The sequence below is a fragment of the Kogia breviceps genome, chromosome 17 (assembly GCF_026419965.1).
Source record: "Kogia breviceps isolate mKogBre1 chromosome 17, mKogBre1 haplotype 1, whole genome shotgun sequence".
Lineage (NCBI taxonomy): Eukaryota > Metazoa > Chordata > Mammalia > Artiodactyla > Physeteridae > Kogia > Kogia breviceps.
The window spans coordinates 34,646,714-34,661,240 of record NC_081326.1 but is presented as its reverse complement, the minus strand read 5'-3'; the positions used below and the strand labels follow the sequence as shown (position 1 = coordinate 34,661,240).

General features: G+C 37.7%; 1 protein-coding gene across 1 annotated transcript in view; it reads left to right on the top strand.

Annotated features, from left to right (window-relative positions):
• Window positions 1-14,527, top strand: part of PIP4P2 (phosphatidylinositol-4,5-bisphosphate 4-phosphatase 2) — an 85,213-nt gene that overhangs the window by 36,399 nt on the left and 34,287 nt on the right. The window contains exons 3-4 of the mRNA XM_059043479.2: window positions 750-856; window positions 9,843-9,966. Of these exons, the coding sequence (XP_058899462.1) occupies window positions 750-856; window positions 9,843-9,966 (231 nt within the window). The remainder of the gene's footprint in view (window positions 1-749; window positions 857-9,842; window positions 9,967-14,527) is intronic.

Sequence of the window (14,527 nt, the reverse complement as noted above, 5' to 3'; positions counted from 1 at the left end):
TCGAAAAGGTACATGCACCTCTATGTTCATAGCAGCACTATTTACAATAGCCAAGACACAGAAACAACGTAAGTGTCCATTGACAGATGAATGGATAAAGAATATGTGATATATATACAAAATATATATGTATATACAATGGAATATTACTCAGCCATTGAAAAGAATGAAATAATGCCATTTGTAGCAATATGGATGCAACTAGAGATTATCATACTAAGTGAAGTAAGTCAGAAAGAGAAAGACAAATACCATATGATATCACTTACATGTGGAATCTAAAATATGATACTACCTATGAAACAGAAACAGACTCACAGACATAGAGAACAGACTTGTGGCTGCCAAGCGGCAGAGGGACTGGGGAGGGAAGGATTAGGAGGTTGGGACTAGCAGATGCAAACTATTATATATAGGATGGATAAACAACAAGGTCCTATTTTATAGCACAGGGAACTATATTCAATATCCTGTGATAAACCATAATGGAAAAGAATATGAAAAAGAATATGTATATGTATAACTGAGTCATTTTGCTGTACAGCAGAAATTAACATGGCATTATAAATCAACTATATTTCAATAAAATTTTAAAAATCACTTACGATGCACTTTTCCTTAATGTGTACTTTGGTAGCACTGTGGGGAGCCTTAGATTTTAAGAATCATTTCCATTTTATATACAAACAAGTTTTGGCAATCTGTACTTTGGTTAATTTGCTGTGTTTATATTTTCTTCTCTTATCTAGCCAATCAAAAACCCCCCAACAGGGAAGAAGTATGTTAGATGCCCTTGTAATTGTCTCCTCATTTGTAAGGACACATCACGGCGAATAGGATGTCCAAGACCCAACTGGTAAGATATAAAGATTCATTCATTCATTCATTTGTTCATTCAACAAGTACTTATTAAAGACTCATTATGTGGCAGGTTTTGTTTTAAACAGTCTTTCTCCTCAAAGACCTACAGCATTTTTTTCTTTGTTAAAGCAATAATACTACTTAGTTTGAAATTAATGGTTACAGGTGTTTTTTTTTTTTTTTTATTTGCTGTTATTTTTATTTCCAGCTTATAGTTGACAAATCTGAAGCTCTGAGAGAGAAAATAAATAGTTCAAATCAGTGCTCTTCACACTTTTTAAACGTTTGGCTGTGATGCCAAGTGTAAAGTACATTTTATTTTACAACCCAAAAGTCATATGTGTTCATATACATACACACACTCATATTTGAAACAAAAGTTTCACAAAGAAAATTTACATTTGCTATATGCAGTGCACTCAGATTTTTTCGTATTTTACTTACTCTGTTTCTGTCCATTTATCTTTTTCTTCTTTCCTTCTTTTTGTTTTTTTGAACATCTTTGTTGGAGTATAATTGCTTTACAATGGTTTGTTAGTTTCTCCTTTATAACAAAGTGAATCAGCTATACATATACATATATTCCCATATCTCTTCACTCTTGCATCTGCATCCCTCCCACCCTCCCTATCCCACCCCTCTAGGTGGTCACAAAGCACAGAGCTGATCGGGATCCCTGTGCTATGTGGCTGCTTCCCACTAGCTATCTATTTTACACTTGGTAGTGTGTATATGTCCATGCCATTCTTTCACTTTGTCCCAGCTTACCCTTCACCCTCCCCATGTCCTCAAGTCCATTCTCTAGTAGGTCTGCATCTATTCCCATCTTGCTCCTAGGTTCTTCATGACCTTTTATTTTTTTCTTAGATTCCATATACATGTGTTAGCATATAGTATTTGTTTTTCTCTTTCTGACTTACTTCACTCTGTATGACAGATTCTAGGTCCATCCACCTCACTATAAATAACTCAATTTTGTTTCTTTTTACAGCTGAGTAATATTCCATTTTATATATGTGCCACATCTTCTTTACCCATTCATCTGTTGATGGACACTTAGGTTGCTTCTATGTCCTGGCTATTGTAAATAGACCTGCAATGTACATTGTGGTACATGTCTCTTTTTGAATTATGGTTTTCTCAGGGTATATGTCCAGTAGGGGGATTGCTGGGTAATATGGGAGTTCTATTCTTAGTTTTTTAAGGAACGTCCATACTGTTCTCCATAGTGGCTGTCTCAATTTACATTCCCACCAACAGTGTAAGAGGCTTCCCTTTTCTCCATACCCTCTCCAGCATTTATTGTTTGCAGATTTTTTGATGATGGCCATTCTGACCGGTGTGAGATGATATCTCATTATAGTTTTGATTTGTATTTCTCTAATGATTAATGATGTTGAGCATTCTTTCATGTGTTTGTTGGCAATCTGTATGTCTTCTTTGGAGAAATGTCTGCTTAGGTCTTCTGCCCATTTTTGTATTGGGTTGTTTGTTTTTCTGATATTGAGCTGCATGAGCTGCTCTTAAATTTTAGAGACTAATCCTTTGTCAGTTGCTTCATTTGCAAATATTTTCTCCCATTCTGAGGGTTGTCTTTTTGTCTTGTTTATTGTTTCCTTTTCTGTGCAAAAGCTTTTAAGTTTCAGTAGGTCCCATTTGTTTATTTTTCTTTTTATTTCCATTTTTCTAGGAGGTGGGTCAAAAAGGATCTTGCTGTGATTTATGTCATAGAGTGTTCTGCCTATGTTTTCCTCTGAGAGTTTGATAGTGTCTGGCCTTACATTTAGGTCTTTAATCCATTTTGAGTTTACTTTGTGTATGGTGTTAGGGAGTGTTCTAATTTCATTCTTTTACATGTACCTGTCCAGTTTTCCCAGCACCATTTATTAAAGAGAGGGTCTATTCTTCACTGTATATTCTTGCCTCCTTTATCAAAGATAAGGTGACCATATGTGTGTGGGTTTATCTCTGGGCTTTCTATTCTGTTCCATTGATCTATATTTCTGTTTTTGTACCAGTACCATACTGTCTTGATTGCTGTAGCTTTGTAGTATAGTCTGAAGTCAGGGCGCCTAATTCCTCCAGCTCCGTTTTTTTTTTTTTCTCAAGATTGCTTTGGCTATTCGGGGTCTTTTGTGTTTCCATACAAATTGTGAATTTTTTTCTTCCAGTTCTGTGAAAAATGCCAGTGGTAGTTTGATAGGGATTGCACTGAATCTGTAGATTGCTTTGGGTAGTAGAGTCATTTTCACAATGTTGTTTCTTACAATCCAAGAATATGGTATATCTCTCCATCTGTTTGTATCATCTTTAATTTCTTTCATCAGTTTCTTATAATTTTCTGCATACAGGCTTTTGTCTCCTTAGGTAGGTTTATTCCTAGGTATTTTATTCTTTTTTTGCAGTGGTAAATGGGAGTGTTTTCTTAATTTCACTTTCAGATTTTTCATCATTAATGTATACGAATGCAAGAGATTTTTGTGCAGTAATTTTGTATCCTGCTACTTTACCGAATTCATTGATTAGCTCTAATACTTTCATGTTAGCATCTTTAGGATTCTGTATGTTTAGTGTCATGTCATCTGCAAAGTGACAGCTTTACTTCTTTTCCGATTTGGATTCCTTTTATTTCTTTTTCTTCTCTGATTGCTGTGGCTAGAACTTCCAAAACTAGGTTGAATAAGAGTGATGAGAGTGGGCAACCTTGTCTTGTTCCTGACCTTAGTGGATATGGTTTCAGTTTTTCACCACTGAGGACGATGTTGGCTGTGGGTTTGTCATATATGGCCTTTATTATGTTGAGGTAAGTTCTCTCTATGCCTACTTTCAGGAGGGTTTCTATCATAAACGAGTGTTGAATTTTGTCAAAAGCTTTCTCTGCATCTATTGAAATGGTCATATGTTTTTTTCCCTTCAATTTGTTAATATGGTGTATCACGTTGATTGATTTGCGTATATTGAAGAATCCTTGAATTCCTGGCATAAACCTCACTTGATCATGTTGTATGATCCTTTTAATGTGCTGCTGGATTCTGTTTGCTAGTATGTTGTTGAGGAGTTTTGCATCTATGTTCATCAGTGATATTGGCCTGTAGTTTCCTTTATTTGTGACATCTTTGTCTGGTTTTGGTATCAGTGTGATGGTGGCTTCGTACAATGAGTTTCGGGGTGTTCCTCCCTCTGCTATATTTTGGAAGAGTTTGAGAAAAATAGGTGTAAACTCTTCTCTAAATCTTTGATAGAATTCGTCTGTGAAGTCATCTGGCCCTGGGCTTTTGTTTACTGGAAGATTTTTTTTTTTTTTTAAAGAAGATGTTCAGGGTAGGAGTTTATTAATTTTATTTATTATTTATTTTTGCTGTGTTGGGTCTTCATTTCTCTGTGAGAGCTTTCTCTACTTGTGGCAAGTGGAGACCACTCTTCATCACAGTGTGCAGGTCTCTCACTATCACGGCCTCTCTTGTTGCAGAGCACAGGCTCCAGACACGCAGGCTCAGTAGTTGTGGCTCACGGGCCTAGTTGCACCACGGCATGTGGGATCTTCCCAGACCAGGGCTCGAACCTGTGTCCCCTGCATTAGCAGGCAGATTCTCAACCACTGCACCACCAGGGAAGCCCTATTGGAAGATTTTTAATCACAGTGTCAATTCAGTGCTTGTGATTGGTCTGTTCATATTTTCTATTTCTTCCTGATTCAGTCTCGGAAGTTTGTGCATTTCTAAGAAGTTTTCTATTTCTTCCAGGTTGTCCATTTCATTGGCATATAGTTGCTTGCAGTAATCTCTCATGATCCTTTGTACTTCTACTGTGTCAGTTGTTACTTCTCCTTTTTGATTGGTAATTCTTTTGAGTTGAGTCTTCTCCCTTTTATTCTTGATGAGCCTGGCTAATGGTTTGTCAATTTTGTTTATCTTCTCAAAGAACCAGATTTTAGTTTTATTGATATTTGCTATCATTTCCTTCATTTCTTTTTCATTTATTTGTGATCTGATCTTTATGATTTCTTGCCTTCTGCTAACTTTTGGGTTTTTTTGTTCTTCTTTCTCTAATTGTTCTAGGTGTAAGGTTAGGTTGTTTATTTGAGACATTTCTTGTTTCTTAAGCCAGGATTGTATTGTTATAAACTTCCCTCTTAGAACTGCTTTTGCTCCATCCTATAGGCTTTGGCTAGTCGTGGTTTCATTGTCATTTGTTTCTACATATTTTTGATTTCCTCTTTGATTTCTTCAGTGATCTCTTGGTTATGAAGTAGTGTATAGTTTAGCCTCCATGTGTTTGTATTTTTTACAGATATTTTTCTGTAATTGATATCTAGTCTCATAGCGTTGTGGTCAGAAAAGAAACTTGATATGATTTCAATTTTCTTAAATTTACCAAGGCTTAATTTGTCACCCAAGATATGATCTATCCTGGAGCATGTTCCATGAGCACTTGAGAAGAAAGTGTATTCTGTTCTTTTGGAGAGAATGTCTTAAAAGTAGCAGTTAAGTCCATCTTGTCTAATGTCTCATTTAAAGCTTGTGTTTCCTTATTTATTTACATTTTGGATGATCTGTCCAATGGTGAAAGTGGGGTGTTAAAGTCCCCAAGTATATTGTGTTACTGTCGATTTCCCCTTCTATGGCTGTTAGCCTTTGCCTTATGTATTGAGGTGCTCCTATGTTGGGTGCATAAATATTTACAATTGTTATATCTTATTCTTGGATTGATCCCTTGATCATTATGTAGTGTTCTTCTTTGTCTCTTATAATAGTCTTTATTTTAAAGTCTATTTTGTCTGATATGAGAAGTGCTACTCCAGCTTTGTTTTGATTTCCATTTGCATGGAATATCTTTCTCCAACCCCTCACTTTCAGTCTGTATGTGTCCTTAAGTCTTAATTGGGTCTCTTGTAGACAGCATATATGTGGGTCTTGTTTTTTAATCTATTCATCCAGTCTATTTCTCTTGGTGGGAGCATTTAATACATTTACATTTAAGGCAATTATCAATGTGTATGTTCCTATTACCATTTTCTTAATTGTTTTGGGTTTGTTACTGTAGGTCTTTTCCTTCTCTTGTGTCTCCTGCCTAGAGAAGTTCCTTTAGCATTTGGTGTAAAGCTGGTTTGGTGGTGCTGAATTCTCTTAGCTTTTGCTTGTTTGTAAAGGTTTTAATTTCTCCATCAAATCTGAATGAGATCCTTGCTGTATAGAGTAATCTTAGCTGTACATTTTTCCCTTTCATCACTTTAAATATGTCCTGCTACTCCCTTCTGGCTTGCAGAGTTTCTGCTGAAAAATCAGCTGTCAACCTTATGGGGATTCCCTTGTTTTTCCTTTGCTGGTTTTAATCTTTTTTCTGTGAATTTAATTTTTGATTGTTTGAATAATATCTGTCTTGGTGTCTTTCTCCTTGGATTTATCCTCTATGGGACTCTCTGTGCTTCCTGTACTTGAATGACTATTTCATTTCCCATATTAGGGAAGTTTTCAACTATAATCTCTTCAAATATTTTCTCAGTCCCTTTCTTTTTCACTTCTTCTTCTGAGACCCCTAAAATTCGAATGTTGGTGCATTTAATGTTATCCAGAGGGCTCTGAGGCCATCCTCAGTTATTTTCCTTTTTTTTCCTTTATTCTGCTCTGCAGTAGTTATTTCTACTTTTTTATCTTCCAGTTTACTTATCCGTTCTTCTGCCTCAGTTATTCTGCTGTTAATCCCTTCTAGAGAATCTTAAATTTCATTTATTGTGTAGTTCATCATTGTTTGTTTGGTCTTTAGTTCTTCTAGGTCCTTGTTAAACGTTTCTTGTATTTTCTCCATTGTATTTCCAAGATTTTGGATCATCTTTACTATCATTATTCTGCATTCTTTTTCAGGTAGACTGCCTATTTCTTCTTCATTTGTTAGGTCTGCTGGGTTTATACCTTGCTCCTTCATCTGCTGTGTGTTTCTCTGTCTTCCCATTTTGCTTAAGTTACTGTGTTTGTGGTCTCCTTTTCGTAGGCTGCAGGTTCATAGTTCCCATTGTTTTTGGTGTCTGCCCCAAGTGTCTAAAGTTTGTTCAGTGGGTTGTGTAGAGTTCTTAGTGGAGGGGACTAGTGCCTGTGTTCTGGTGGATGATGCTGGATCCTGTCTTTCTGGTGGGCAGGTCCATGTGTGGTGGTGTGTTTTGGGATGTCTGACCTTATTATGATTTTAGGCAACCTCTCTGCTAATGGGTGGCATTCTCTTCCTGTCTTGCTAGTTGTTTGGCATAGTGTGTCCAGCACTGTAGCTTGCTGATGGTTGAGTCGAGCTGTTTTGTGGCGTTGAGATGGAGATCTCTGGGAGATTTTCCCCGTTTGATATTACTTGTAGCTGTGTGGCCTCTGGTGGACCAATGTCCTGAACTTGGCTCTCCCACCTCAGAGGCACAGCCCTGATGCCTGTCCGGGGCACCAAGAGCTTGTTATCCACACAGCTGAGAATAAAAGGGAGAAAGAAAAGAAAGAAAGAACACACACATGTGAGAGAGAGAGAGAGAGAGGGGGAGGGAGGGAGGGAGGAAGGAAGGGAGGAAGGAGAAAGCAAGCAAGCAAGCAAGCAAGAAAGAAAGAAAGAAAAGAAAGATGTCAAATAAAATGAAACAAAATGAAATAAAAGTTATTAAAATAAAAAAATATTTTTAAAAATTAAAAAGTAATAAAAAATAAAGAAGAGAGCAACCAAACCCAAAAACAAATCCACCAGTGATAGCAAGCACTAAAAACTATACTAAAAAAAAGAAAAAGAAAAATGGACAGACAGAATCCTAGGACTTATGGTAAAAGCAGAGCAATACAGACAAAATCACACACAGAAGCATACACCTAGACACTCAGAAGAAGTGAAAAACGGAAGGAAAAAAAAATATATATATATTGTTTCTCCCAATTTCCACCTCCTCAATTTGCTGTTATTCATTGTCTATTCAGGTATGCCACAGATGCAGGTTACATCAAGTTGACTGTTGGGATTTAATCTGCTGCTTCTGATGCTCCTGGGAGAGATTTCCCTTTCTCTTCTTTGTTCACACAGCTCCTCGTGTTTGGCTTTGGATTTGGACCTGCTTCTGAGTTTAGGTCACCTTAGGGCATCTCTTCTTTGCACAGACAGGGCAGGGTTAAAGGAGCAGCTGATTCGGAGGCTCTGGCTCACTCAGGCCGTGGGAGGGAGGGGTACGGAATGTGGGGTGAGCCTGTGGCAGCAGAGGCTGACATGACGTTGCAATAGCCTGAGGCATGCCATGTGTTCTCCCGGGGAAGTTGTCCCTGAATCACAGGACCCTGACAGTGGCGGGCTGCACAGGCTCCCGGGACGGGAGGTGTGGAGAGTGATCTGACCTGTGCTTGCACACAGGCTTCTTGGTGGCTGCAGCAGCAGCCTTAACGTCTCCTGCCCATCTCTGGGGTCTGTGCTGATAGCTGTGGCTCATGCCCATCTCTGGAGCTCCTTTAAGCATTGCTCTTAATTCCCTCTCCTCACGCACCACAAAACAAAGAGGCAAAAAAAAGTTTCTTGCCTCTTCGGTAGCTCCACACCTTTTCCCAGACTCCCTCCTGGCTAGCTGTGGCGCACTAGCCCCCTTCAGGCTGTGTTAACGCAGCCAACCCCTGTCATCTGGGATCTGACCGAAGCTGGAGCCTCAGCTTCCAGCCCTCACCTGCCCCGGTGGGTGAGCAGACAAGCGGCTCAGGCTGGTGAGTGCTGGTCAGCACCGGCCCTCTGTGTGGGAATCTCTCCACTTTGCCCTCTACACCCCTGTTGCTGTTCTCTCCTCTGTGGCTCTGAAGCTTCCCCCCTCTGCCACCCACAGTCTCCACCCATGAAGGGTCTTCCTAGTGTGTGGAAATCTGTCCTCCTTTACAGCTCCCTCCCACTGGTGCAGGTCCTGTCCTTATTCTTTTGTCTCTGTTTTTTCCTTTTTCTTTTGCCCTACCCAGATGCGTGGGGAGTTTCTTGCATTTTGGGAGGTCTGAGGTCTTCTGCCAGCGTTCAGTTGGTGTTCTGTAGGGGTTGCTCCACATGTAGTTGTATTTCTGATGTATTTGTGAGGAGGAAGGTGATCTCTATGTCTTACTCTTCCGCCATCTTGAATCCCCTCTGGTTACAGTTATTTGTAAACTAATGTTCTTGAATAAGCAATGAAAGTTTTCTTGATATTACATACCTACTTAATAGATTGTAATAAATCAGTGACTCATTATATTTTATTAAAAATAACCAATGAGTTTATCTTTGACATATTTCATCTTAAGTTGGAGGTGTTTTAGTAATCATTGTATACTTTAAATTGTGTTATTACACTAGTCTTTGCTGAGTATAAGCTATGCAATAAATTCTGTAGTCATGTGCCTCTGCCAAATGGCATATGGAAGTGCACAGATAGGAGTATATCAAAACCTTAACTGTGTTTTGTTTCTATGTTTTCTGTCTTTTTGACCATTATGTGAATCATTTGCAACCCCATCTGATGGTAACCTGGGAAACGGAAAGGAAAAGAGCCTACCATTGTCCTTTCTGTCCCACTCCAATTAAACAGACATTAAGGAGTACCAGCCTACCCAGAGAAATTTCGTTGTGACTCAGCACTTTGGTACATTTATGGCACACATATATCTGTTAATGTACAATATTTTAATTTATTTAGTCTTTTACTCAAGTTGTCTTCCTAGATAGGGTAAGATAAGATAAGGAATGATAAGATTTGAATTTATAAGAACTTGGAAACAGTAGTTAAATGGTTCCCAAGGTGATTTGATTAGGACCAATTCCAACTAATTTTTTTGCTTTTGAAATATTAACTATTGCTGTTTTCTGTGATTTTGGCTCTAAAGGCTGACATTTAATTCACTTAATTTATAAAACAAGTATAACCTATTTTCAATGCTATATTCCATGTTTTTGGCTCCATAGTGTAGGTTTTGCTCTCAGTCCCTTTGTGGGATAATGAAGTTGTTTCCTTTCTGTTTCCACAGTAGACGCATAATTAACCTTGGCCCAGTAATGCTTATTTCTGAAGAACAGCCAGCTCAACCTGCATTACCAGTCCAACCAGAAGGTACAAGAGTCGTGTGTGGGCACTGTGGAAACACGTTCTTGGTACGTAACAAGACATTTGTGACAAGGACATCAATCTGTAAATGTAAGTCTTGATCACACAGATTTGACCACTGCTCATAGTCTTATAGTTTTGTCCAAGTGCAAATTGATCAAAAGATTAAAATAGAGCCTTTTTTAGAAAGACAGTTAATCAGAGCTGCAACTAGAATGTACTGCATTCTTTGTGAATTACATATAAGGTGCATCCCCTGACTGATTCATTTGCAAAAAAGGCCTCTCAGGGTAGACTAATAACAAACAAGAACCCTATGCTCCAGGCAGAGCAACTTGGGTATCCTGGCTTAGTGAGCAACTGAATCTACCTCCTACCCTCATCTCCTCAGCAGAGCGCAAAATGCACACTCTCATGCAGTGGCCTTGTTTCATTGTTCTGGATTCAAGAAATATTCTCATTATAATTTATCAAAATTTTTCTGATTTTTCTATATGAAACTTGGAGTAACAGGAATTAACTGTGGTATCCGTAATTAGATAAATTATTGGATAAAAAATAAAATATAAGTAGTTTGATATGAACAAAGTTCATATCAAAGTTCTTGTCTTACTACTTGTAACTTTAACCCTAAGCTTGATTTTAAAATGTTAATTTCATAATGACTTACCCCATCAGGAAGAATAAGAACAGGTTTTCTTTTGTTATTTAGCCTCCAAAGGAGACAAAAGATTTTCCTTAGAACCTAAGTACTAAAGGAACCTTCCAGAGTGTAGGCATAGGGAGAGCTAAGGTTGCAGTGGTTTATAAACAAGACGTGCTGTCACTATGGGATGAATGAGCTTAAGAAAGTGTAGACTGTTTGCTCTTTTTCCCTTCTAATTTTTATTTTTGATAAAGTAATTCATGTATAATAATTTCACATGTCAAATAGGACTGTAAAGATTAAAGGGAAAATGGTGGTCATCTCTTTACCTAACACAACCCCAATTTTCATCCCCCAAATACTTTCAACTCTTTCAGCTGCTCTTCTGGTATGTAATTACATGTGTTTAAATTGTTTGCTTATTTTTTTCTTTTTGATTAAGCAGTTTTAGATACTACCTATTACTTTGTAAAACGCAGGTTGAAGATTTAGCACTCTTAACCACCCTGCCTGCTCTCACAGTCTTTTCTCCACTTTCATACTCCCAGTAGAGTAATAATATTTTATATGATTAATACTTAGTTTTTACATTTTTTATGATTAAGTATATTGTGTTCACAGCTGAGCCAAGTAATATATTACATTTATCTCCCGTATGGCTCTTAAATTTTTCTTGGATTTGTTAATAATTGTCCCTCCCTCTTTTAGATTTATTTTAATTTTTTATGTACAAATCACTAGTTCTTCTCATATTCTTTCATAAAACTACAAAATTCCTGTAAATATAGTCAAATGGGTCAGGGAATCTATTATTTAGACTTCCTCCTACAAAGCTGTCATCCTGTGACTTCCCTTCACCTTATCTTAGGAATTCCTATTACCTCTTTCCTGTGTTGGATCCTCTGCCATCCTTACAGTTCTTGGTTTATTACTTTATTTTGTTGGAGCACATCCTCTCTTAGCTTTCTGAGAAAAGATGCAGAGAAATAAATTTGAACCCTTTTACTTCTTAAACAGTTTTAAATCTAACCCTATTTTCACATTATAATTTGTCCAGATGTAGAATTATAGGTTGCCAGTTCTTTCATCAGAAATTTGAGGGCTTTGCTCCACTGTTGATGGGAAGATCAACTGCTGTTGTGGCTCCTGACCCTTTCCATGTGACCTATTTTTCTCTCTTTATTTTCTCTTATTTTCCTCTTTCCTCTTTCATTTCTGCAAGGTTCTGAAATAGTATTAGAATGTGCCTTAGGGAGGATCTTTTTGACCTCATTGTCTGGCTACTCTGTGAATCCTTTTATAGTCCACTCCATTTTCTTTCTTCTATCTTTCTACAAACCCTGAGATTAGATCACCTGAATTGATGTACACACTCTCTTTCTCTCTCATTTTTTTAAAACATATTTTTCAGTTTTGGCTTTTTCTTTTACTTACAGGGAAATTTCCTCAACTATGTCTTCTAAACTTAATTAAAATTTTAAATATCAGATGATCTAAGTTAATTTTTAATTTCTAAGAGTTCTGTGTTCTCTGATTAATTTTTATTTTTTTCTAAATCACATTCTCTTGTTTATGGCATCTTTCTGAAGCTATTAACTATGTTTTCTGAGGTATTATTCTTCTTTATGCCTTGTCTCTATTTTCTCTCCATTGTTTCTATTTGTTTTTCTTTTCTGATAGAGGTTTTAATGAGAAGCTCATTTATTTATGAGAGCAAGTTACTGATTATAATCTCTAAGTATGCAGCAGGGGCTAAACTTTTTCTCCTTCCTTCCTTCCCTGCCTCCCTCCCTCCCTCCCTTTTTCCTTTCTTCTTCTCTCTCCTCCTCCTCCTCATCTTTCTTCTTCCTCTTCTCCTTTCTCTCTTTTCTTAAAGAACTGCCAACTATTAGTATCAATGTCTTTTTTTTTTTTTTTTTTTTTTTTTTTTTTTTTTTAGGGCAAGCTTCTCTTGGGAATAATCCTCTGACCTCTTGTAAGAGGTATATCTGGGAGACAGCATTCTAGGAGCTAAGAAAGGATAATAGGGATGAAGGTCTCATTACTGTTCAGACTGTAGACTTATTTAACTCCTTTGTTTTTAGAATGGTATATCATTCTTGCCTTCTGCTGTGCCTGGTGTTCCTAAGTTCACAGTCCTTCTAGTTCAGTTTCTTTGAGAGAATAAATCACTCTTCTCTTGCATGTGTTGGAGAGGGAGGGATTTTTGGCTTTGTGATATGGAGGGAAGAGTCTAGAACTGATACTCCTGTTTTTATCACTACCCCTAACTCCTATCTTTGAAAGCACCTTGTAGTCCCAAGGTCTGAACTATTTTGTAGTTCTTCAGTTGAATCAGCCTGCTTTTCATTGGATATCTCTCTTTAGGCAATCAGGTTTCAGTATCCCTTTCAGTTTGTTACCAAGTCTCCATCAGCTTTCCATTGACTGAAAATTCAAGGTCATTTCTCTTTGGATTCTGTTTGTCCTTATGGTATTATACATTCGTAAATACAATTTACTGTCATTTTAGTCAGATTTGGGAAAGGAAATAGAAATGCATGCATTTGTCCAGTTTATTACATTTAACCAGAATTTCTATGATTTTTCTGATCTACTAGGATAAGATAAATCTTCCTTGCATTTATATTTTATTGATTAAGTCAGTGACCAAGTACATCAACTAGGGGATATACTTGGTGGGGATAGTGAAAAGATTTCTTTTTTAAAAAAAAATCACTATTGAGAATTAGGTTTGGATTTGGGTCCTGGCCATACTAAAGCCTGACTATGTGATGCTGGGCAAGTTATTTAACTTTGCCAAATTCTGGTTTCCTCATCTGAAAATGGGGAGAATAATTGCATCCTCACAAGATTGCTAAGAGCAGTAGTAAAGACGTTTGTCCAAAGTTTGTGACAGTGGAAGCTGGCCTTGTGGCTGACAGGATCTTGGTGCACCAGCTGGGTGTCAGGCCTGTGTCTCTAAGGTGGGAGAACCAAGTTCAGGACATTGGTCCCCCAGAGACCTTCCGGTTCCATGTAATATCAAATGGCAAGAGCTCTCCCAGAGATCACCATCTCAATGCTAAGACCCAGCTGCACTCAATAACCAGCAAGCTACAGTGCTGGACGTCCTATGCCAAACAAATAGCAAGACAGGAGTACAACCCCACCCATTAGCAGAGAGGCTGCCTAAAATCATAATAGGTCACAGACACCCCCAAACACACCACCAGGTGTGGTCCTGCTACCAGAAAGACAAGATCCAGCCTTATCCACCAGAACACAGGAACCAGTCCCCTCCACCAGAAAGCCTACACAACCCACTGAACCAACTTTAACCACTGGAGGCTGACACCAAAAGCAACTGGAACTATGAACCAGCAACCTGCAAAAAGGAGACCCCAAACCCAGTAAGTTAAGCAAAATGAGAAGACAGAGAAACACACAGCAGATGAAGAAGCAAGGTAAAAACCCACCAGACCAAACAAATGAAGAGGAAATAGGTAGTCTACCTGAAAAAGAATTCAGAATAATGATAGTAAAGATGATCCAAAATCTTTGAAATAGAATGGAGAAAATACAAGAAACTGAGGCAGAAGAACGGATCAGTGACCTGGAAGATAAAAAAAGTGGAAATAACTACTGCAGAGCAGAATAAAGAAAAAAAGAATGAAAAGAACTGAGGACAGTCTCAGAGACCTCTGGGACAACATTAAATGCACCAACATTCGAATTATAGGGCTGCCAGAAGAAGAAGCGAATAAGAAAGGCACTGAGAAAATATTTGAAAAGATTATAGTTGAAAACTTCCCTAATATGGGTAATGAAATAGTCAATCAAGTCCAGGAAGTGCAGAGAGTGCCATACAGGATAAATCCAAGGAGAAACACGCCAAGACAAATATTAATCAAACTATCAAAAATTAAATACAAAGAAAAAATATTAAAAGCAACAAGAGAAAAATAACAAATGACATGCAA